The sequence below is a fragment of the Schistocerca nitens genome, chromosome 5 (assembly GCF_023898315.1).
Source record: "Schistocerca nitens isolate TAMUIC-IGC-003100 chromosome 5, iqSchNite1.1, whole genome shotgun sequence".
Lineage (NCBI taxonomy): Eukaryota > Metazoa > Arthropoda > Insecta > Orthoptera > Acrididae > Schistocerca > Schistocerca nitens.
In genome coordinates, this window is record NC_064618.1 from 359,917,686 (window position 1) to 359,943,022 (window position 25,337).

Below are 25,337 nucleotides of genomic sequence, written 5' to 3' on the forward strand. Positions count from 1 at the left end.
GCCTACCACGTAGCAGTTCCTTTACATTTCGTACGAGATCAAAGTCACAGAGCGAAAGGTCAGGAGAGTACTTTGGGTGTCCCAATTCTTACCATTCCCAGCATCGCAACCGCCGCCGTACGCACGCCTCTTTATGTGGCTTTGCGTTGTCGTGCAGCATGATTGCACTGTCCGCAAGATCTAGACGTTTGTCTAGAACGCCACATCGTACCTGTCGCACCAGCAAGTCCCTGTAGTTAAGGGCCGCCTTACCTGGGGGCAAAGGTTTTTCTTTAAATAAAATGATTTAAAAGTTGGTATTATGTGGGTTTTTATGGCTGCTTACACGTCAGCATTCGACTTAAAAAATATAGAAAATTCTCCATACCCCTAGGTTTAGCATCCCCCGCCCCTAAACAATATCGAATGGGCGCCCTTGCCTATAGTACTTTGCGCTCACTGTTTTACCGTATGGAACGAAGTGGACGCAGTCACATCCCTGGCGTTTTACTCGACGATCACCATCAATTTCCCTGGAGAAGGAGTCTGACGGAACTTTCTGCCAACTCTGTGATGCGGCATGTGGTCACTCTGCGGACTGGCGTTTGAATCCTGTTCGTATGCCCTGGTCCAAAATTAATCGATGGCGATTATTCGTAACAACAAGTGGTTGCTGCCCTATTGCCAGCGTGCTAACTAGTTGGAGCATGTTTCATATCGCTTCCACCGTCGAAATTCCGTCAGTTTAAGCAGTACCCACAGCAAGGTGATTTTGTGCAGTTGCAGCTCTGTTCGCAATATAATATCCTCTCTAACTCAAGTAGCGTCCATTGTCTGTCTCCATCCAGCAGCTGCTCGATAACTGCACGTGCCACATTGGTCCTCGGGACAATGACAGCTCGTCCCTAGCGTTGCTGGACGCAAGTTGTCACACGTTCTTGCTTAAACATTTTATGGTGCATACTCCTGGCATGGGAGGGCATTATTCCCATGGGCTTCCACCAGTTCACTATGACGTTCTCTCGCGTTTCTCCCTCGGAGAATGGCTGTTTTTTAAGTATGCATGCTGCTCAATGTGAGTTACTTTCATCTCGAACGACGCTGACCACAGAACTAATTTCACAGCGCAATCTATGCTACTACCAGCAATCACAGACAGATTCGTTGTTGCGAATCCTATACTGTTCCGGCATACCTTACACGCGACAAGTAACAACTTGTGTCCTCCTCACATCTGCAAGAAAAAAATAGTTACAGTGACATTTGCCCTAACTCTCTTATATTCAGTGGTATATAGGATGATTCAGTTGCCTCTGCCTGTGCAACCCACATAGCCTTCAAATACCACGCACAAAATTTTCATTTTTTCTAACTCACCACACGCAAACTATTACTCCTACAGAAAAAATGAACAGGATCTTTTCGTAGGAAAATTAATGTAGTTAAATTTTGTACTGGAATAAGTTTTCTCTGGATGCCGTGGTTTTCGAATTATCAAAACAAAAAAAACAAAAAAACAAAAAAACATACAAAGGTTACCTCCAAACGGGTTTTTCTTCAATAACTCGAAACTGTGGCCTCCTGATCCCAATCCAAGATTTAACTACTTTACATTTGCTACAAAAAGCACCTGTTCATTTCTTCTGTGGGACGAGTAGTTTTTGCATAGCAAGTGAGAGAATACGAAAACTTCGCACGAGGTTTTTGAAGGCGTTGTGGGTAGCGTAAAACCCATAGGTAGCAGGCAGGTGAATCACACTGTATGTGGATACTGTCTGAAAAAGGTGTTGCGAGTACAGTTAGTAGTAAAGAAGTAATAAATTAAAAAATGATGCCTGATTTTTGAAGTTTTACTGGATGAACGTTACCAAAATGTAGTAAGTGATAAAGATTTTCTCTTTCCTCGTTCTGTGTGTGTTGGGGGGCGGGGAAGGAGTGCCCTGGGAGAGTCGCTTAGTAAGATAGATTCTTGTTCAAATGGTTCTGAGCACTATGGGACTCAACATCTTAGGTCATAAGTCCCCTAGAACTTAGAACTACTTAAACCTAACTAACCTAAGGACATCACACACACCCATGCCCGAGGCAGGATTCAAACCTGCGACCGTAGCAGTCCCGCGGTTCCGGACTGCAGCGCCAGAACCGCACGGTCACCGCGGCCGGCTAAATTCTTGTTCGATCTAGTCTCTGTACACCTGCCCACTTGTGGATACTGGGGCAACAGTTTGTAGTAAGGATAATACTGTCAGATGTATTTGTTTGTTGTATTTACATGCAAACGGTTTCGATCTCGCAGTGCGCCATCGTCAAGCACCCCACACGTCCAGAACTGCTACAGAGTGGCTCCAGGAACATTCTTCTGAGTTTAAACACTTCCACTGGCCACCAAATTCCCAAGACATGGCCGGACGTTGTGGACGAGCCGTTCTAGGCGCTTCAGACTTTAACCGCGCGACCGCTACGGTCGGAGGTTCGAATCCTGCCTCAGGCACGGATGTGTGTGACGTCCTTAGGTTGGTTTGGTTTAAGTAGTTCTAAGTTCTAGGGGACTGATGACCTCAGATGTTAAGTCCCATAGTGCTCAGAACCATTTGAACCATCCACAGACATAAACATTTTGAGCATATCAGGGATGCCTTTCAACGTGCTGTGCAGAAGAGATCTCTCCCCGTCGTACTCGTACGGATTTATGGACAGCCCCGTAGTATTAATGGTGTCAATTTCCTCCAGCACTACTTCAGACGTTAGCCGAGTCCATGTCATGTCGAGTTGCGACTCTTCTGTGTGCTCGCGGCGGTGCTACTCTATATTAGAGAAGTGTACCTGTTTCTTTGGCTCTTCAGTGTATATGTACACATACTATTGTAAATCAAAATCATGTGCACACAAATTGAAACAGACAACATTTCGACACGCAGCTGTAGTGCCACAATTATTAGATCGCTGAGGTTGTCAGAAATCTGAAACACCACAGTCGAACGATGTGTTCCGAATAGCGCTGGCTTTAAACGATCAGCACTTCAGCGACGAGCGGTCACTTTATCGCACCCTTACTTTAGGTAATTTCCGTACATCCATCTTCTAATGGATAATGTGAGAGGAGCTGTCTTACTTATGTGCAGCAAAAACAACACTAGCAGCCCGCTGTATAACTTTTATTTAATTGCAACTGGTTTCGGGGATACAACTCACTATCTTCAGGTCCCTCTGCAACATAGTGTGATGACGCTTAAAGCGGTCATCATCACTGTATCTCTAATAAGAGGAACAGAAACCACCGGCGCCGGCGGAACTTTTCGTTTATGCTGCAGACATACACACCACTAACGAAAGGTTTCGCGAAAGCCGGTCTTTTCTGCTCCTTTTATTACATATATAGTGCTGATGCCTGATGAAAGCTCCAACACAGTATGTTGCAGAGGGGCCTGGCGTCGGTCTATTGTATCCTCGAAATCGGTTGCAGCCAAATGAAACTAAAAAGTTTCTGATGGTGGTGAGCCATAGCCATGCAATACCTTTTAAAAGAGTAAACCGAATTGACTGCGTATTACTATATTTGCCTTTTGTATCATATACATTTCGGCTTTTTTGCCTTTATCAAGTACAATGCTAAAAGTTATTAGACTATTATTATGTCATATATGTTAACGCACTCCAAAGCAGGTAAACAAGACTTGTTTACCTGTTTGGTTCAAATGGCTCTGAGCACTATGAGACTTAACATCTATGGTCATCAGTCCCCTAGAACTTAGAACTACTTAAACCTAACTAACCTGAGGACATCACACAACACCCAGTCATCACGAGGCAGAGAAAATCCATGACCCCGCCGGGAATCGAACCCGGGAACCCGGGCGCGGGGAGCGAGAACGCTACCGCACGACCACGAGCTGCGGACCACAGCCAAATAGCCGTTTAAAAAAAAAAAAAAAAAGAAATCACATGAAAGTAATACACCAGCTGATAGTGTTGCTGTTGCTACACTCTACTAACCGATCTATTGGGGGTTCATTAAGTCGGGGCATATGTAGTCCAAGATGCGTCCGCACAATGTCAGTATTTTGACTCTTCAGCAAAAACAGCTTGACGACAATTACTATAAGAGTTGCATTTTTACAGACTAAGGTTCTGGACCCTAAAAATGCAAGATGAATTTTCGCCTGAATATTATCTGTACTTTTGGCCAGTGACTTTTCAGTACACACTGGAAAGTGGCTCTGCAAAACTGAGAAGAGACTAACGTTCAAGAAACGAGATGATGTCAAATTGTGCTGTAAGCTCGTTAACTCGTGGATGGTGCTCAAGAGGCGTAGGCGTGGAACGACCGAACCGCGGATCTCCGCTGGAAAACCGTGGAGGGCTCTGCGCACTTCCCAGCTGCCCCGGTCCGGGGTGTATGAGCCGCAGGGAGGGATGTCGTGCCTCGCCGGCTTTATGCAGGCAGCATAAAGATCTGTCTCTCCTCGGTGTCCCTTTCTCCCGATCTCGGGCGGAATGCAATTTTTATGAGCGCGCAGAAGACGGGGCGTATATTTTTTTTATGCGCGACACGCCGCAGGAGGCGTGCCATTGTGGGGTTCCGATATGCACCGGCCGCCCCCTTATCCCATTGTTGTTTCCGCTGTGGACCGTACCGCGTCGGCAGACACAGTAGCTTTTATGCTGCGCGATGGGCCGCGGCGGAGATTGGGGGAGGGGGCCGGCCGGGACGGGACGGGTCGCAGCTTTCCCGAGGGAGGGGCAGGGGCCGTTTCCATTAGCGAAGAGGATTAGTCCTCGGAGAATAGGGCGCGACGGCCTGTTCTACAGGGGTGTAAATGACTGGGCCAATGTTTGCCCGGGGACGCGAGGGCGCTACTTGCTACAAGGGACGTACGCTCCGCGGGGAGGGGGGCCGCTCACGGCTCAACGGAATAATGAAATCACATCAACTGTTTAAAATGGCTTCACCGTGAAAACCGATAGGGAGGCGGAGGCCGCGACGGCGGCGGCTGCGGCCGCGCCAGTGGGGATGGGGATGGGGATGGGGACGGGACGGCTGGGCGTGAACCGGGAGAGCGCGCGCGCAAATTGAGTTTCAATTTTCGCAATGAATTGATAAAGCTCATCGCCGCCGACGACGAGGCCAGGGGGCGAAAATAAAAACCGCCCCCCTGCCTGCGGCGCGGCCGCTGTTATCAATATTCAATAAGCGGGCCGGAAGAGCGGGGCGTCGCGTGTGAGCGGGCGCAGCTGCGTGCGGCGAGCTGCGACGTACCTGCTCTGCTCTGCTCTGCTCTGCCCCGCCCCGCCCCGCCCCGCCCCGCTCCTAGTCGCCCTCACCCCATCCGTCAGTTCTTTTCATCGTTTTTTTTTCTTTCTTCCTCTCTTTCTTTATTCCTCTGTATTCAGCCGCTGCACCACTGCAAATAATACTTAGCTCTGGTCGTGCGCGCATGAAACGGGGGAGAGATTTTTCGGTGTGGTTTTAACTGAGATTTATGGTTCTATTTTAGATACGGTTATTTAAAGGGCGTGGACGTTTCCAGCCTTCTCATTCTTTTTTTTACTTGCTTTTTCTCCTGTTGAGACCAACTATCGGTGACTTTTTTTTTTTTTCAAATGAGGCGTCAAATGAATCGCACAGGTATGATGATAATGAATGAATTAAAACAGTGACGTCAGGGTGAAATTTTTAAGGGAATTTGCCGATTTAAGTAGTGTAGGTCTTATTCAGTGACTGTACAGCTCATTGTGAAACTTGACCTCTTCAGTTAATTCTCAACCAGTTTTCATGATCCAGCGCTTGAGCTTCCCATTGGTTCAAATGACTCTGAGCACTATGCGACTTAACTTCTGAGGTCATCAGTCGCCTTGAACTTAGAACTAATTAAACCTAACTAACCTAAGGACATCACACACATCCATGCCCGAGGCAGGATTCGAACCTGCGACCGTAGCGGCAGTCTAGTTCTCGGTCGACCCCGTACTATTTGACACGATGGATTTCTATCTAACATCATTCTAGCTACTTCCGAGTCACTCGTCAGGGCCATGCGCCCCTCCCATCACAATATGGGGCTTTCACTGTTCTTCTAATACATGGATCTTTATATACAGTGTACAGTTCATAGTTGTATCTACACGTTCATCTTCCTCTTTCACAGATTAGGGCAACGATCGGTCGAAGTAGCCCATGGCCTTCCCGCCAGATCACGCTAAACTTCCCCCCCCCCCCCCCCCCCAGACCTCTTCCACTTCAGGCGTTGGCCCCTATCACCCATACTACCCCCGAAAACATATCTAACCTAAAAACAAAAACAAAGCAAGTGCCACCGCCACTTTCACCCTAAAAGCTAACTAGGACGACTGTTTGTCACCACTTCAGGCTCCGCAAAAAAAAAAAAAAAAAAAAAAAAAAAAACACTCCTCTGATCGTTTTCTTAAAAAGAAAAGGATAAAGGAACGGGTACAATATTTTTATTATATTTAATTTTTTTAATTTTGTGATGTTATGTTCTCTCTTCCTTTTTTAAAATATCTTCTTCCGGGGATGTCCACAGGAGCCAGACGGTGGGATTTCCAGGTCGTAAACTCGTTCAGCGAGGGTGAAACACCCTAAAAGTACCGTTGATGTCTTTCATCAATCTCTTGTCACACCCGGTACACCCCAATTGTCTGGAGGGCTTGTAAACAAGTAATTTGCAAGGAGCGAACCACACGACGCCTTGCGTCGTAAAACCATGTTTTTGTTCGTTAAATAGTGCCAAAAAGCTAACAACCTTGCAACGGTCTCACTACAGAAGTATGACAATGTCAAACCCTTAACCCGTACTGTGGCGCTGTGACGAGTATTATTTATTTATTGCCAAATTATAGACCTGTTAAAATAACAATAATTTAAGGTTTAAATACAAAAAAATTTTGTTATTTTAAAGAAGAATATAAAAAGAGGATAGAGGAGAGATTTGTTAGAACCATCACCGATTTTGACTGACGGTGAATACCTCGAAACGGTTTCTTCGAGCCGTTGACCGCCAGTCACACACACACACACACACACACACACACACACACACACACACACACGCGGTTGTTAGTAGAGAAATAGTATTGCTAATCCGATTTATTACTAATTACTTTAGGTGACCATCCGTGTACAGCGTTTGGTGATTTCTTGGGTAGATAGCGAACACATGCTTATTTACTGTCACATCTCGTCTTCCTCCTCCTGTTCCTCCTCATTGTCACTGTTTTCGCATTCACTCTGGGTATTGCTGTCCACACTCTGGAGATTGTTGTTACGTTGCACACAGGCATGTGTTATGTCATATCTGCACGTACTCTTCATGCGTTGTTTTTGAAATACTGTTTGTCGATACGTTTAATTGTGCCCATTGTTCTTCGTCTCTTATTGCTGTCTATCTATGTCTGTTTCTGTGTAGTCTAAGTGTAGTGTATGTCTATCGTTCGTGTATTGCCCGCAGAAAAAAGACAGTGTGTTCTGGGGCACCTTCTTACCTGCTTGTGCATGTAGGTGTCCGCCTCGGACTCACTCTGTTAAGAAATGTACCATAACAACGGCTAGGATCCGTATGTTTCATTCTCAACCGTTCCCTTAAGTCACAGAGGAAGTCGTGCAGTCTACGTCCCTTATCACTTACGTCCCACTCATCTTGCCATGTATGCAAACACCAACTTTTAAGGTGACTTATCGTCTCTGTCGGCACACCAGTTATTGTGTGTACCTTATCTAGTCTCCCCATCTTTAACCAATACCTGGCAGCTCTGCATTTGATCGTGACATCTATGGGGTATATTCCGGGCACCACACACAGTGCACCGACTGAGGTGGTGTCGAAGGCTCCAGATGGCCTATGTAGGACACTTATCTGCCCGCGTTGACCGATCTTTTGTTGGTGGCCAGGTTCGGGCTATGTGCCCACGTGCTAGCTGCGAAGCTGAGTACTGATTGGAAGAGCGCACAGTGGTATGTCCGTTTGACTAGTAGAGGTAATCTGTACGATTTTGAATTTAGACTCACCAGTTTATGTAGCATTTTTTTTTTTATTTTTTCTGTTGTTATCCTTATGTCTTCGTGGAAATTCAATTTTTCATCTATGTGTACCCCAAGATGGCGCGTAACGTCTGCTCGTTTGATGTTTGTGTCCCCAATTTTAACAGAAGGATCCCTTTGGAATGATTCTTTCAGTAATATGTATGTTGTTTTGTTTTCGGCTATCCTGAGTTTATTGTTGTGACACTACTGTGTAATTTTTTGTAGTATTCCACTGGCTTTCTCTTCCACATTGGGCTCTGTTGCTTGCAGTGACTACAACTAATAGGTCATCTGCATAGGCGACAACTCCGTCTAACCTGTCATCCCCCTCCAGAAGTTGAAGAGGAGGGTTTCGATTGTTAAGTCCCAGAAGATGGGGCCGCAGACCGACCTTGTGGACAGCCTTTGGTAATTATTTCTATTACTTTCCGGCTGTCCATCTGCCATTCGACTACTCGGTCTGTACAGAAGTCTGTTGTACAGTGACTGCGGTACCTCCAGATGTCTTAACCTCTGAAATATTGCGAGCCACCAGAGATTATCGAATGCCCCGGCAATGTCAATCATTGTTGCCATGGCGTATTTCTATGTTCTAGTATTAACTATGTGTAGTGCCTGGTTGACGGCATCGTCTAGTAATCTGCCAGTTCTGAAGCCGAATTGGTGTTGGCTCATACCACTGAGAGCTCTGTGTGTTTGCAGGCGCTTACACAGTAGCTTCTCCAAAATCTTTGCTAGGGTGTTTATTAGGTACATTGGCCTGTTAGTCTTTGGATCTGAAGGATTGCTGTCCACTGATTTCTTAATAATGACTGCTTTGGAGGTTCGAGGTAGACATTGACAAAATGTATCCGCACGATCAAGTCAAGTGTTCGAAAGGTACCAAGACATACTTGCGTGCGGATCATATTATGTAGTCTGCTGGTGTACGCTGCACGTTCCCACGGATGGTCGCTCCCAAACGTTTCATCGCCGGGACCTTGGTAATGGTACTCATATTCAGTCCTCTGCCGACATGTATGTGGTGCAACTTCCGCAGGTTGATAAGCTCCCGGCCATCTCGCCGTACCCATAAAGCCATGCAATCGCCGTACATACAGGGTGGTCGGAAATTCCCGTTACAAACTTCTAGAACTTGTAGAGGGTAGTGAGTAGAGAACATTTTGAATAGGAACCCATGTCTGAAATCGTATGGTTTCCGTTCTATGACAGTTTCAATTGAGATTTGTACCACGTTAACGTCTGCTTAGGGCGAGAGAAACGCCTCAGAGTTCCCTGTCCTGGTACGCAACAGGGTAGAAACGATGACGTGTACTACCTCAAACGATCCCCAGGTATCAATTATTTTCCGCTTTGCTGTGAGACCGAGTCAATACTTGTGCATCACCGACCGAGGAAACATGGTGCAGTATACGTTTGCGGAATACACAGACATGCTCCTTGTGTATGGCGAAGCTGGAGGTAACGGAAGAGCTGCTAGTCGGCTGTATCAGGAAAGTTTTCCACACCGTCACACTCCATCGCACAAACTGTTGTCCAAGTTACACAACGGCTGCGAGAAAAGGGTACCTTCACCGTGAGGAGGCAGGACTGTGGTGCTCCACGGCGACGCCGCACTCCCGAATTTGAAGAAGGTGTACTGCGTCGCATTGAAGATAGACCGTCAACGAGTTCGCGAACAACTGCGCGTGCAACAATTACATCCGTATTACTTGCAAAGGGTACACTCTGTGTCCAGCAGACTTTCCACAACGTGTCTCCTTCTGCATATGGTTCCTGCATCGCTGCATCGACGCGCCCCTGTTTCCACGTCGAGTTCTCTTCACAAATGAATGTAGGTTCACAAGGGATTGTGTTCTGAATGCTCGAAATAGCCATGTCTGGGCGGACGAAACCCCTCATGCAACGCACGTTCAGGGATTTCAAGACAGGTTTGGAACTAACGTGTGGGCAGGTACTCTGGACGGTCATGTGATTGGACCATACCTCCTTCCTTCCAAGCTCACGGGTCCCGCATACTTAGTCTTCCTACGACACGTAATGGACCCGTTCTTGGAAGCTGTGCCATTGAATGTCCGTCAGGAAATGTGGTTTCGTCATTATGGACAACCACATCACTTTTCACTGGCTGCCCGGAGACATCTCAACAGACGGTATGGTGGAAGATGGATAGGCCGTGGTGGTCCAACCGCGTGGCCGCCACGATTGCCCGATTTAACCGCTATGGACTACGCCTTGTGGGGTCGTATGAAGAGTCGAATTTATGAGACACCTGTGGAGACAGAGGAAGATCTGCTGGCACGAGTTCTGGCCGCTGCACAAGACACTCGAGAGACACCAGGGGGGGTGGAGAGAGTGTACCAGAACATGCTTCGGAGGTACAGTGTGTGTAACAACGTTGGTGGTCGCCACAATGAGCCGCTGTTGTAATGCATCGGTACGTTGCGGCTGATGCCGTAGATGATGGCTTCTTGTTGTCGACTATTGTAAACCATAAGGTGTAAGTTGTAATACAAATGCGTAAGTAATAACGGAACAAGTCAGTATTCTTTTCAAATGGATTGCAACAATTGTACTGGGTCACGCCTAAGTACATTCCTCACGTGGGTGTGGATGAGTTGATCATCTGCATTGAAACTGTCGTAGAACGGAAACGATACGTTTCCGGACTTAGGCTCCTGTTCAAAATGTTACGTACTCACTACCCTCTACATGTCCTACAAGTTTGTAACGGGAATTTCTGACCAACCTGTATATCTTCTGCCGACCTCGCCAAGAAGAATACTTCGTCCACGTGGACACAGAATTTGAAATCCACATTGCAGAGGTGAATACCCTCCAAAGACTGCTGTAGACCATGAAGTGCAGGCTCAACGGCGACGGCGAAGAGAGGGGGCAGCCTTGTCGCTCTGAACTCTCATTAGTGAACGGTAGCGAGCTGTAGCCATCCTTGGATGAAATGGAGAACAATACCTGCCGATATTGGAGACAGGACTATCTTCTATAAGAGACCCTACAAGAAATAGTGCTCAACTCGATGAAATGCGTGGTCCAGATCAACTGCCACGAGAGCGCCTTGGAAGCGGCGTACCGACATGAGCGCCACCCACATCTATATAAGAGCTTAACGCTGCGGGCGAACAGCATGAAATCCGAATTCACTAATGTCAAAGGCCGGAAGTTTTGCGGTCTGCCCCCCCCCCCCCCCCCTTCACTTCCCACCGGTTGGTTTTGGCACAGGGATGATCATTGCCTCCAAAAATTGGGAGGGAGGGGGGGGGGGGCGAAAGCCTGGATCCAGGAGTTCGGAGCACATCTGCCGCCAAACTTTCCTCGTCAGATCAGAAAAGGTGCTATAAAATTCAAGCGGAAGACAGTCAGGTCCAGGGGATTTGTTTCTCGTGACGGCCTGCAAGAATGTGGCGTCGCTTAGCGTTCTGTCCGAAGGTGGCAGGTCCTCAGTGTCCTTGTCAGACCGTTGACTTGCTAGATAGAGAGTGCAGTAATAACCTGTGAGGACACGGGAGATGGTGGTGTGTGTCTCAGCTCGTTGCCCTTCCGCCGAAATAACTGCGTGATGAGTCGCCTCTTAAGATATACACTTTTGTCATCAGTCTACTGACTTGTTTGATGCGGCCCGCCACTAATTCCTTTCCTGCGCTAACCTCTTCATCTCAGAGTAGCACTTGCAACCTACGTCCTCAATTATTTGCTTGACGTATTCCAATCTCTGTCTTCCTCTACAGTTTTTGCCCTCTACAGCTCCCTCTAGTACCATGGAAGTCATTCCCTCATGTCTTAGCAGATGTCCTATCATCCTGTCCCTTCTCCTTATCAGTGTTTTCCACATATTACTTTCCTCTCCGATTCTGCATAGAACCTCCTCATTCCTTATCTTATCAGTCCACCTAATTTTCAACATTCGTCTATAGCACCACATCTCAAATGCTTCGATTCCCTTCTGTTCCGGTTTTCCCACAGTCCATGTTTCACTACCATACAATGCTGTGCTCCAGACGTACATCCTCAGAAATTTCTTCCTCAAATTAAGGCCGGTATTTGATATTAGTAGACTTCTCTTGGCCAGAAATGCCTTTTTTGCCATAGTGAGTCTGCTTTTGATGTCCTTGCTCCGTCCGTCATTGGTTATTTTACTGCCTAGGTAGCAGAATTCCTTAACTTCATTGACTTCGTGACCATCAATCCTGATTAAGTTTCTCGCTGTTCTCATTTCTACTACTTCTCATTACCTTCGTCTTTCTCCGATTTACCCTCAGACCATACTGTGTACTCATTAGACTGTTCATTCCGTTCAGCAGATCATTTAATTCTTCTTCACTTTCACTCGGGATAGCAATGTCTTCAGCGAATCGTATCATTGATATCCTTTCACCTTGTATTTTAATTCCACTCTTGAACCTTTCTTTTATTTCCATCATTGCTTCCCTGATGTACAGATTGGAGAGTAGGGGCGAAAGGCTACAGCCTTGTCTTACACCCTTCTTAATACGAGCACTTCGTTCTTGATCGTCCACTCTTATTATTCCCTGTTGGTTGTTGTACATATTGTATATGACCCGTCTCTCCCTATAGCTTACCCCTACTTTTTTCAGAATCTCGAACAGCTTGCACCATTTTACATTGTCGAACGCTTTTTCCAGGTCGACAAATCCTATGAAAGTGTCTTGATTTTACTTTATCCTTGCTTCCATTATTAGCCGTAACGTCAGAATTGCCTCTCTCGTCCCTTTACTTTTCCTAAAGCCAAACTGATCGTCACCTAGCGCATACTCAATTTTCTTTTCCATTCTTCTGTATATTATTCTTGTAAGCAGCTTCGATGCATGAGCTGTTAAGCTAATTGTGCGATAATTCTCGCACTTGTCAGCTCTTGCCGTCTTCGGAATTGTGTGGATGATGCTTTTCCGAAAGTCAGATGGTATGTCGCCAGACTCATATATTCTACACACCAACGTGAATAGTTGTTTTGTTGCCACTTCCCCCAATGATTTTACAAATTCTGATGGAATGTTGTCTATCCCTCTGCCTTATTTGACCGTAAGTCCTCCAAAGCTCTTTTAAATTCCGATTCTAATACTGGATCCCCTATCTCTTCTAAATCGACTCCTGTTTCTTCTTCTATCACATCAGACAAATCTTCACCCTCATAGAGGCTTTCAATGTATTCTTTCCACCTATCTGCTCTCTCCTCTGCATTTAACAGTGGAATTCCCGTTGCACTCTTAATGTTACCTCCGTTGCTTTTAATGTCACCAAAGGTTGTTTTGACTTTCTTGTATGCTGGGTCTGTCCTTCCGACAATCATATCTTTTTTCGATGTCTTCACCTTGTTCCTGCAGCCATTTCGTCTTAGCTTCCCTGCACTTCCTATTTATTTCATTCCTCAGCGACTTTTATTTCTGTATTCCTGATTTTCCCGGAACATGTTTGTACTTCCTCCTTTCATCAATCAACTGAAGTATTTCTTTTGTCACCCATGGTTTCTTCGCAGCTACCTTCTTTGTAACTATGTTTTCCTTCCCAACTTCTGTGATGGCCCTTTTTAGAGATGTCCATTCCTCTTCAACTGCACTGCCTACTGCGCTATTCCTTATTGCTGTATCTATAGCGTTAGAGAACTTCAAACGTATCTCGTCATTCCTTAGTACTTCCGTATCCCACTTCTTTGCGTATTGATTCTTCCTGACTAATGTCTTGAACTTCAGCCTACTCTTCATCACTACTATATTGTGATCTGAGTCTATATCTGCTCCTGAGTACGCCTTACAGTCCAGTATCTGATTTCGGAATCTCTGTCTGACCATGATGTAATCTAATTGAAATCTTCCCGTATCTCCCGGCCTTTTCCAAGTATACCTCCTCCTCTTGTGATTCTTGAACAGGGTATTCGCTATTACTAGCTGAAACTTGTTACAGAACTCAATTAGTCTTTCTCCTCTTTCATTCCTTGTCCCAAGCCCATATTCTCCTGTAACCTTTTCTTCTACTCCTTCCCCTACAACTGCATTCCAGTCGCCTATGACTATTAGATTTTCGTCCCCCTTTACATACTGCATTACCCTTTCAATATCCTCATACACTTTCTCTATCTGTTCATATTCAGCTTGCGACGTCGGCATGTATACCTGAACGATCGTTGTCGGTGTTGGTCTGCTGTCGATTCTGATTAGAACAACCCGGTCACTGAACTGTTCACAGTAACACACCCTCTGCCCTACCTTCCTATTCATAACGAATCCTACACCTGTTACACCATTTTCTGTTGCTGTTGATATTACCCGATACTCATCTGACCAGAAATCCTTGTCTTCCTTCCACTTCACTTCACTGACCCCTACTATATCTAGATTGAGCCTTTGCATTTCCCTTTTCAGATTTTCTAGTTTCCCTACCACGTTCAAGCGTCTGACATTCCACGCCCCGACTGGTAGAACATTATCCTTTCGTTGATTATTCAATCTGTTTTTCATGGTAACCTCCCCCTTGGCAGTCCCCTACCGGTAATCCGAATGGGGGACTATTCCGCAGTCTTTTGCCAATGGAGAGATCATCATGATACTTCTTCAATTACAGGCCACATGTCCTGTGGATACACGTTACGTGTCATTAATGCAGAGGTTTCCATTGCCTTCTGCATCCTCATGTCGTTGATCATTGCTGATTCTTCCGCCTTTAGGGGCAATTTCCCAGCCCTAGGACAAGAGAGTGCCCTGAACCTCTATCCACTTCTCCGCCCTCCTTGACAAGGCCGTTGGCAGAATGAGGCTGACTTCTTATGCCGGAAGTCTTCGGCCGCCAATGCTGATTGTTTATCAAAATTTAGGCAGTGGAGGGGATCGAACCCGGGACCGAAGACGTTTTTGATTATGAATCAAAGACGCTACCCCTAGACCACGGGCCATTAAAATTGCTACATCAAGAAGACATGCAGATGATCCGCGGGTATCCATTGGACAAATATATTATACTAGAACTGACATGTGATTACATTTTCACGCCATTTGGGTACATAGATCCTGAGAAGTCAGTACCCAGAACAACCAACTCTGGCCGTAATAACGGCCTTGATACGCCTGGGCATTGAGTTAAATAGAGCTTGGATGGCGTGTACAGGTACAGCTGCCCATGCAGCTTCAACACGATACCTCAGTTCATCAAGAGTACTGACTGGGGTATTGTGACGAGCCAGTTGCTCGGCCACCATTGACCAGACATTTTCAGTTGGTGAGAGATCTGGAGAATGTGCTGGCGAGGGCAGCAGTCGAACATTTTCTGTATCCAGAAACGGCCGTAAAGGACCTGCATCATGCGGTTGTGCATTATCCTGCTGAAATGTAACGTTTCGCAGGGATCGAATGAAGGGTAGAGCCACGGGTCGTAACACATCTGAAATGTAACGTTCACTGTTCAAAGTGCCGTCAATGCGAACAAGAGGTGACCGAGATGTGTAACAAATAGCACCCCATACCATCACGCCGGTTGATACGCCAGTATGGCGATGACGAATACACGCTTCCAATGTGCGTTCACCACATTGTCGCCAAACACGGATGCGACCATCATGATGCTGTAAACAGAACCTGAATTCATCCGAAAAAATGACGTTCTGTCATTCGTGCACCCAGGTTCGTCGTTGAGTACACCATTGCAGGCGCTCCTGTCTGTGATGCAGCGTCAAGTGTAACTGCAGCCATGGTCTCCGAGCTGATAGTCCATGCTGCTGCAAACGTCGTCGAACTGTTCGTGCAGATGGTTGTTGTCTTGCAAACGTGCCCATCTGTTGGCTCAGGGATCAAGACGTGGCTGCACGATCCGTTACAGCCATGCGGATAAGATGCCTGTCATCTCGACTGATAGTGGTGCGAGACCGTTGGGATCCAGCACGGCGTCCCGTATTACCCTCCTGAACCCACCGATTCCATATTCTGCTAACAGTCATTGGATCTCGACCATCGCGAGCAGCAATGTCGCGATACGATAAACCGCAATCGCCATAGGCAATATCTGACCTTTATCAAAGTCGGAAACGTGATGGTACACATTTCTCCTCCTTACACGAGGCATCACAACGTTTCACCAAGCAACGCCGGTCAACTGCTGTTTGTGTATGAGAAATCGCTTGGAAACTTTCCTCATGTCAGCACGTTGTAGGTGTCGCCACCGGCGCCATCCTTGTGTGAATGCTCTGAAAAGCTAATCATTTGCATATCACAGCATCTTCTTCCTGTCGGTTAAATTTCGCGTCTGTAGCACGTCATCTTTATGGTGTGGCAATTTTAATGACCATTAGTGTATATGTATGTATATGTATGGTTTATTACATGATTGCGATGCACGCAAATAGTGTTTGTGTGACCCGTGGCGTATACAGTGACGGCTGCTTACAGGTATGGTTCAAGAACCGGCGAGCGAAATGCAGGCAGCAGTTGCAGCAGCAGCAACAGCAGCAGCAGCAGCAACAACAGCAGCAGCACCAGCAGCAGCCGCCGTCCAGCCTGGCGTCAAAGTCGCAGACGCGCTCCGCCCCCGGTGCCGTGTCCACCGTCACCCCCAAGATGAAGACCGCAGCCTCCAAGAGCACGCCGCCGCCCCCCACGGCTGCCGCCCTCGCAAACAGCTCCCCCAAGTGCAAGGTCAGTACTTCCACAGACCACGTCTTCGGTACATCGTATCAGCCATCTGCCTCTAACCATATTGTTCATACCCTGTAGATACCGCTGACGGACAGTCTTCCCCAACTGCTCACCAGTCACATTCTTGTATCTCAGCGAACGTCCAATGCAGATCTTACTTTCTCCAACGTTGTCCGTCGAAGCTCAATGGGTAATATAAAAACCACACACATAAAACGAGGCATTGGCTACTTTGGAGTACTGTAGGCGGTGAAATAGTACCAGTCCGTCATTCGGGCCTCCACAACCTACTTGATAGTGAAGTGGTCGCGCGCGCGCGCGCGCGCGCGCGCGCGCGTGTGTGTGTGTGTGTGTGTGTGTGTGTGTGTGTGTGTGTGTGTGTGTGTGTGTGTGGGCCCGCGCGTCATTGGTTGTGTGGAATCAGCACAGTAAGATGGACAGACTTACACACGTGACAGAATGAGTGAAGGAGGTATCGTGTTTGGACCTGCGAGTGAGCACATTGTGAATGAAATGCTTGATTTGTTGATTACACGTTCATCTCAATCAGTTTCCGAGATAACACCGCGAAAGGAATTTCGTGCAATAGATATTAGGAGCTGAGGAACTCGCAAAAGGCCTTTGCTCTCAGCTGCATCTAAAGCTGGACGTCTTCAACAAGCCAAATTACACAGAAACTTGACAGTAGCTATGATAGCGGCTGACTGAAGGCGTGTAGTATGGGTCGATGAGTCGAAATCCTGCCTCTTTTCAAACGATGCAAGGCGCAGATCGCATCGACGACCCGAAGATGTGGTTAACTCGCAGTGTGTGGAGAACATAGACCAGGTCAGTGATGGTACTCTGACGTCTTGGGTGTGTTTTTGGTACCATGACCTGGGCTACCGTAAACATGGAGCAGGATGATTATTGCAAGGTCTGTAGCCTACCGCTTTTTCTCTGTCATTTCCACCTAATTCGAGCAGCCATTAGTTCTGTTTATTATTGTTTTTATTTGTGGGTCTAGGGCTTCGTGTTTACCTTTCTGTCTTGGCTCCCTCAACTTCCTGCGCTTTTCTAGTCCTGTCTCTGCACCTATGAACCGTGTCGGATTTGTTGTCAGCACTGCAGGAATCCTTAGCCTGTTAATGGAGCTTACACATGGCTGTGAGATCTTCTAGAGGTGGCCAGGAGATACACCGTTCTTCGTTGGCTAGAAATAGGAAAGCAGCCACTGTTAAACATACACTCCTGGAAATTGAAATAAGAACACCGTGAATTCATTGTCCCAGGAAGGGGAAACTTTATTGACACATTCCTGGGGTCAGATACATCACATGATCACACTGACAGAACCACAGGCACATAGACACAGGCAACAGAGCATGCACAATGTCGGCACTAGTACAGTGTATATCCACCTTTCGCAGCAATGCAGGCTGCTATTCTCCCATGGAGACGATCGTAGAGATGCTGGATGTAGTCCTGTGGAACGGCTTGCCATGCCATTTCCACCTGGCGCCTCAGTTGGACCAGCGTTCGTGCTGGACGTGCAGACCGCGTGAGACGACGCTTCATCCAGTCCCAAACATGCTCAATGGGGGACAGATCCGGAGATCTTGCTGGCCAGGGTAGTTGACTTACACCTTCTAGAGCACGTTGGGTGGCACGGGATACATGCGGACGTGCATTGTCCTGTTGGAACAGCAAGTTCCCTTGCCGGTCTAGGAATGGTAGAACGATGGGTTCGATGACGGTTTGGATGTACCGTGCACTATTCAGTGTCCCCTCGACGATCACCAGTGGTGTACGGCCAGTGTAGGAGATCGCTCCCCACACCATGATGCCGGGTGTTGGCCCTGTGTGCCTCGGTCGTATGCAGTCCTGATTGTGGCGCTCACCTGCACGGCGCCAAACACGCATACGACCATCATTGGCACCAAGGCAGAAGCGACTCTCATCGCTGAAGACGACACGTCTCCATTCGTCCCTCCATTCACGCCTGTCGCGACACCACTGGAGGCGGGCTGAACGATGTTGGGGCGTGAGCGGAAGACGGCCTAACGGTGTGCGGGACCGTAGCCCAGCTTCATGGAGACGGTTGCGAATGGTCCTCGCCGATACCCCAGGAGCAACAGTGTCCCTAATTTGCTGGGAAGTGGCGATGCGGTCCCCTACGGCACTGCGTAGGATCCTACGGTCTTGGCGTGCATCCGTGCGTCGCTGCGGTCCGGTCCCAGGTCGACGGGCACGTGCACCTTCCGCCGACCACTGCCGACAACATCGATGTACTGTGGAGACCTCACGCCCCACGTGTTGAGCAATTCGGCGGTACGTCCACCCGGCCTCCCGCATGCCCACTATACGCCCTCGCTCAAAGTCCGTCAACTGCACATACGGTTCACGTCCACGCTGTCGCGGCATGCTACCAGTGTTAAAGACTGCGATGGAGCTCCGTATGCCACGGCAAACTGGCTGACACTGACGGCGGCGGTGCACAAATGCTGCGCAGCTAGCGCCATTCGACGGCCAACACCGCGGTTCCTGGTGTGTCCGCTGTGCCGTGCGTGTGATCATTGCTTGTACAGTCCTCTCGCAGTGTCCGGAGCAAGTATGGTGGGTCTGACACACCGGTGTCAATGTGTTCTTTTTTCCATTTCCAGGAGTGTAGCTTGCAATCTGTTTTAATAAATGCTCAACCGATCCCAGTTGCAGTCAGCCTTTCTAATGTCTTCTAGGGGGTCACAAAAAATAGATTTTCAGTTTTTCATATAATTATCTACTGATTTAAAAAATTAAAACGCTGTCGTAATCTACTTATTAAGAGGTATAACTTAAGTTAAAAGTTTAACATAATAAATCCTGTATTGAAATTAGAGTCCTGTGTTTGTCTTGAGGTAACGTACACAGACTATACTCATCCATTATTTGATAAAAAAATGAACTTAGCGGCTTCCAATAAATTTTACCCATATTTTCAACCCTTTCCTAACATTTTCTTCTTGAATTCCCCTCCACTAAATGATGAAATGAAAAAAAGGTTATGGCTTCCTACATTTTCACTGTCTATGCAGGCAAATCTCCGCGTCAGGTATGAGGTTATTATTACTTATTTACTAGCAACTCTATTCGCAACTCATTTTGCAGACAGTATTCACATATACCGATTAACACTTGCAAAATTATGTCATTGCCTGACACACAGTTCAGGAGATATGAGTCATAAACATTGCGCTGAGTGGAAAAACTAGTTTTTCGTGGAACTGAGAACACTATATTCACCCAGGGTTTGATAATCAAAGCACGTAGTGATTCCTACCAACTTGAAAAACAATTTCATGCCTTTTCTCAACCTTTTCCCGCTTACAGCCCTACAAAACAATTTTGTTTTCACTTTTTCCTTAATCTATAAATGAATAATCCGAAAATAATAAAACGAACATAAACTAGTGCGCTTCTTCAACAATAAAGGTTTTACATGATTAACGTCAAATATGTAACACATTAACTCATTTGTTAAGTAATCAGACGTTTCAACCCGTTTTAAACAAGGGTTCGCATCTTTAAAGAAGGGGAGGGATACTGGTTTTCTAGAATTCCATGCTATTTTCTAGTAGCTTAGTTAATAATTTGCCTTGTTCTACCATGAAAAAATGTAAACGCTTTTACTTGATTTTGTTCCTCAATTATTTGTCACCCCTCCCATCCTTCGCCAGCCGGTGTGGCCGTGCGGTTCTAGGTGCTTCAGTCTGGAACCATGTGACCACTAAGGTCGCAGGCTCGAATCCTGCCTCGGGCATAGATGTGTGTGATGTCCTTAGGTTAGTTAGGTTTAAGTAGTTCTAAGTTCTAGAGGACTGATGACCACAGATGTTAAGTCCCATAGTGCTCAGAGCCATTTGAACCATTTTTCCCATCCTTCTCCTTCTTCCCCTCCCTCCTTTTCTCTTGTCCCTCAACTCTCCTCCTCTCACCCCTCTCTCTAACCTCTTAGCCCCCTCTCAGTTCATACCCTTACCCTCTTCCCTTACCCTCTTCCCTTACCCTCTTCCCTTACCCTCTTCCCTTACCCTCTTCCCTTACCCTCTTCCCTTACCCTCTTCCCTTACCCTCTTCCCTTACCCTCTTCCCTTACCCTCTTCCCTTACCCTCTTCCCTTACCCTCTTCCCTTACCCTCTTCCCTTACCCTCTTCCCTTACCCTCTTCCCTTACCCTCTTCCCTTACCCTCTCCCCTTACCCTCTCCCCTTACCCTCTCCCCTTACCCTCTCCCCTTACCCTCTCCCCTTACCCTCTCCCCTTACCCTCTCCCCTTACCCTCTCCCCTTACCCTCTTCCCTCTTCCCTTACCCTGCCCCACCCCTACATCTCTAACCCCCCTCCCCTTCCCGTCCACTTCCTCTCCCCACCGTCCTCCCCCTCCCTCCTTCTCTTTTACCCTTCCCGCTCCCCCTTACCCATACCAGTCCCGGCTCCATCCCCGAACGAATCCGTGGTATTCGCATAAATTTCTCATCGAAATCTTGGATGTTAATATAGAAAAGATGTCGTAGGACTTACGGTGTTGTGACTCTGTTGGCAGGTGGAGCCCGGGACGACGTCGTTCCCGGCGCTGCCGCTGGCGCTCCCCCAGCCGCAGCCCCAGCAGCCGCAGCCGCAACGGGCGGGCTCTGCCAGCGCGGCTTCGGTGTCGTCGGTGCTGACGACGCCCAGCCCGCCCGTGACGCCCGGCTCGGGCTACCAGCACGACGCCGCCCCCAGCACGGCCGCCCCCGGGGCCGCCGCCGCCGCCGCGGCCGCCGCCTCCTCGGCCACGGCCTACAACGGCTTCTGCTGGGGCACGCCCACCTCCACGTCCTCGGCGCACTGCTACTCGCAGACGTACTCGCCCTACTACGGCAACATGGGCGTCGACTACTTCCCGCCGTCGGCCGGCCACCACCAGTCCAACTACACTTCCGCCCACCACGGCCACAACCACGTCATGGCGCACAGCTACCACCATCACCACCACCAGATGGGATCGTACGCCGGCGCCCACCACCAGGCCTTCAACACCGCCAGGCACCCGGACTGCTCGCTCGACTACCAGATCACCCCGGACAAGTACCAGATGGTCTAACGCTCGTCTCACTATTCTGCGTCTCTGGTCTTGACGTGTGTCGAGCCTAAGTGTGACGCCGCACTCGTGATTTCATCGGGTAGCAGTAGGCGTTCTGTGTGGTGTTAGGCTTTCCCGGTTTACCCCTATCCCTACCCGCGGGTGCCATCTTATAAATGCTGCAGTACTTCCAAAATCTGAGATGTAGTCACCCACAGGCAGTGTGTTCCTGTGGAGGAAGGCGACAGGATAGATTGCCGAAACACTTTACTATCTGGTCGACGCCACCGGGTTAATACACGAGAGCAGTTCTAATAGATTTCGTTCTGGGAGCGTCCTAAAAAACGTAATGTTGTGGGATAATGCAAAGGACACAAACCGAATGCCGATTCACCACCACTTTCTATAAATGGATTACACTGTGTCAATAGCTTCCATTACCACACAATGGAATCTCCACACGATTTTCACCCTTGCAAAAGTGCTCTGCAGGACTCAGATGCACAGGTTATAAGCCCCAGAAAAAACTGTGTTCGGACATTGTCGTAACCCGGCAGTCGGCAACTAGAACGAAATGTCGAGGCGCCACTGACAGATTTAAACCCCACTTTCTTCGTGGGGTAGATTTCCTTTTTGTTACCAGAGCTGATGCCTGGACTGTACCATATTAACGTAATTTATTCTTGAGTGAATTGTGTGTTCTGTTTTTTAAGCAACTAAAGAGCTTTTTATATTGACAAAAACGTACCAACGTTTGCTGTGATGTTTTCGACGCGTGCGAGCGTTATGTTAAGAAAAAATGACTCCTTGTCTCACTGACGAGAAATTAGGTACGAAATAAACCTACCAGCTACGAGAAGAAATTTTAGAATGCAGCAAGTCTGTTCACTATAACGGTTAAATTCCGCTGAAATTTCATGGATTTCGCCGTCTATCAAAGGACCACCCCAGACCTGTGATGTGTTAGCCTTCTGGAAGATCTGCATTAAATACAGTTACTAAGAGACTGTGACTCTTGGCAGCTTCAGTGCCTTTTGTACTATAGGAAGCGCAACTCGCTCTATCTCCAGAAACTTTTACTTTGTGCGTTTGGTGAGCTGATGTTCCAGCCAGCAGGCAGTGGTCTCCGTGTTTCAAAAAAGGAAGAAATAATGGGGAAGAGGTGTTGGTACTGAAGGGCAGTGGAAAACGTCGAGAAACCTGCAGTGCACCCTGCCTATCGTGGACTGGCCACCACTCAACTCACCACCAACTGCATTAAGATTCTCAAAATTCGAAATTAATTACTTTCGATTTACTTCTGATTATCGCTTAGAGGAACTCAAAAGTGCAGTCTTTAATTACTTCATTTCATGTTATTAATACTGTCACCTTCTTAACGCTGTTTAATTATTTTCAGAAACTTTCTTACTACCTCGCAATGTCTTTATCTTCTAATGGTTGTCTTTGTAAACAAATTTAATAATTCTCATTGTACAAAATCGTACATGTAATTGTAGAATTTTCCAAAAAAAAGGACGCTAATGTAAAAATCATAGTGATGTGTTGTTGTGGCTTGTATTTTAATATATTTTGTCTTAAATTAAATAATATGATTAAGTTACTTTAAATTCAAATTGAAAAAGCACAAATTAAATGGATCGCTGTAAATCTTTTCTTTTCTCAGTATTCATTAGTACGCGCTGTATTTGCTCAGCATTTCCTTTACAAAAATAATCATATTAAAAATTTACGAATTAATTTGTTTGGTGTGAGTATATGTTACATATCACGTCTTCGTGTTTTTACAACCAGCACTCGTATTGTGTGTGTCGTGTCAGCTGGCTGTAGCATATTGGAGTGGAAGTAATCCCAGACGGAAGACAGAGAACACATCGTAATGTTCTAATTGACAGAGCAGAACTCAAGAATGGAACGTTACACATGATGAATATCCCTAGAAAATAAAATTGTCACGACAGTGTCTGCGGAATGTAGTTTTACACTCGACCATACATTCATACTCTTATCATAAACTTTTTCGCCCTGTAAAAATTGTTAACAAGCAGACGCTGAAATAATATTGTCACTGCCATCATCAACAAATACAGCTACACAACCAGAGGCATACACATGTGGCGTGAAGTAAGAGCATCTCTCAGGTTATTCAGTTTCTAATTACCAAGTTTCATCCACTTTACACCCTACACGAAGTCCTTTTCAAAAGACTAAGTCGGCTACTTGTGACATCATGAAACGATTTATCACAATCGTGTAAATATGACCAAGACGGCAAGTACATTGATCTGGAGTCTCCTACTTCCGAGCTGTTACAAGCAACCACAATTCGCGAATAAGTTATACAGGGTGTAATGAGTATAAGTGTAGATATTGCTACTGGTGACTGAGGACAATATACAGAACAGCATTACATCAGTATTTGTGCCACTTGCAGAATAATAATAATTGTAGTATTCCAAGTCATATGTTTTTTGGTTGGTTAGTACCTCCAAGTACACGTGGAAAGAGCAAGCCATTAGCGCTCATTTTTCCCTGGACAGCAGGTCAGGCGTTGAAATGTGGACACATGGCGGCCAAACGGTTAGTCTATACTGCCAGGTGTATTTCACTTGACGATGCAGTTACCATCATGCAGGAGACATCAGGTCGTAAAGTTTGTAGCGTTTTTGTGGAAAGACTTTTTGATGCAGGGAAACATGCACCCAACACACTGATGTGTGTATATATTAAGGTATCACAAATAAAAATATCTGCACTTATACCCGTTACACCCTGAGGTTGAGTACCGTGGTGGCTTGGTCTGTGTAAAAATAGGCAAGACGATAAATGCCAGTCCCTCACAATAAACCTCTGTGCATGAAATATTTAAACAATGGCCTATCTTCGCAAATGTTTGCCGAGTCAAGTATAGGGGGGGAATCAACAGGAGTTTCATACACCGCGTTCTTTGTTTTGCTCTTTTATAGCTCAACAGTAAGCCATAATTTCCGCATTTTTTTTGTTATTTTTGTTCGGATTTCTTACGATGTGTCGTTCCACGCTCAATATAGCAGTTCTACTAAAGCTAACATGGTAACCCGCCGATTTCAATTCCTGTAAGCCCTCATTCTACGCAGACGAATAGCTATGTAGATCAGCAATATTTGTTACATTGCCAAATTAAAATTTTAACACTCTAAAGCTAATTAACAGCGCTTTTAATCCTTAAACGTATTTCTGGATCTCAGATCACTGTCCTTCTACTGCCCTGTGAAATATAGATGGCAATAAATTTTATTGGCTCTTTCGTTTCATTTAAGGGAAATAAGGATATATCAAATAGATGTCGTCCCGCGAAAGATTCATCTTCTAAACTAATAGACATAAAAGTGACACATCTTTCGAAATGAGTCGAACTGCATGAGCTGTGTTTCATCGCTTCCCCTCCCCTCCATTTGCAGATCTGCAGAATTGTTACACCTACACTCGAGCAAAAGCACGTCTCGCAACAAGATAGTTTAAAATGTGTTCTCTTACAGGTCATGACTTCAGTAAAGTGGTACATGCGAAGCAACTATGAAAATACATGCTAATCCTCAAACCTCAT

General features: G+C 46.6%; 1 protein-coding gene across 1 annotated transcript in view; it reads left to right on the forward strand.

The window, feature by feature from the left end:
• The window catches only part of LOC126260456 (homeobox protein OTX1-like), a 177,417-nt gene extending 154,119 nt beyond the window's left edge, over positions 1 to 23,298 (forward strand). The window contains exons 5-7 of the mRNA XM_049957784.1: positions 16,426 to 16,671; positions 21,233 to 21,415; positions 21,446 to 23,298. Of these exons, the coding sequence (XP_049813741.1) occupies positions 16,426 to 16,671; positions 21,233 to 21,415; positions 21,446 to 21,772 (756 nt within the window). The 3' untranslated portion in view covers positions 21,773 to 23,298. The remainder of the gene's footprint in view (positions 1 to 16,425; positions 16,672 to 21,232; positions 21,416 to 21,445) is intronic.
• The last annotated feature ends 2,039 nt before the right edge of the window (positions 23,299 to 25,337 follow it).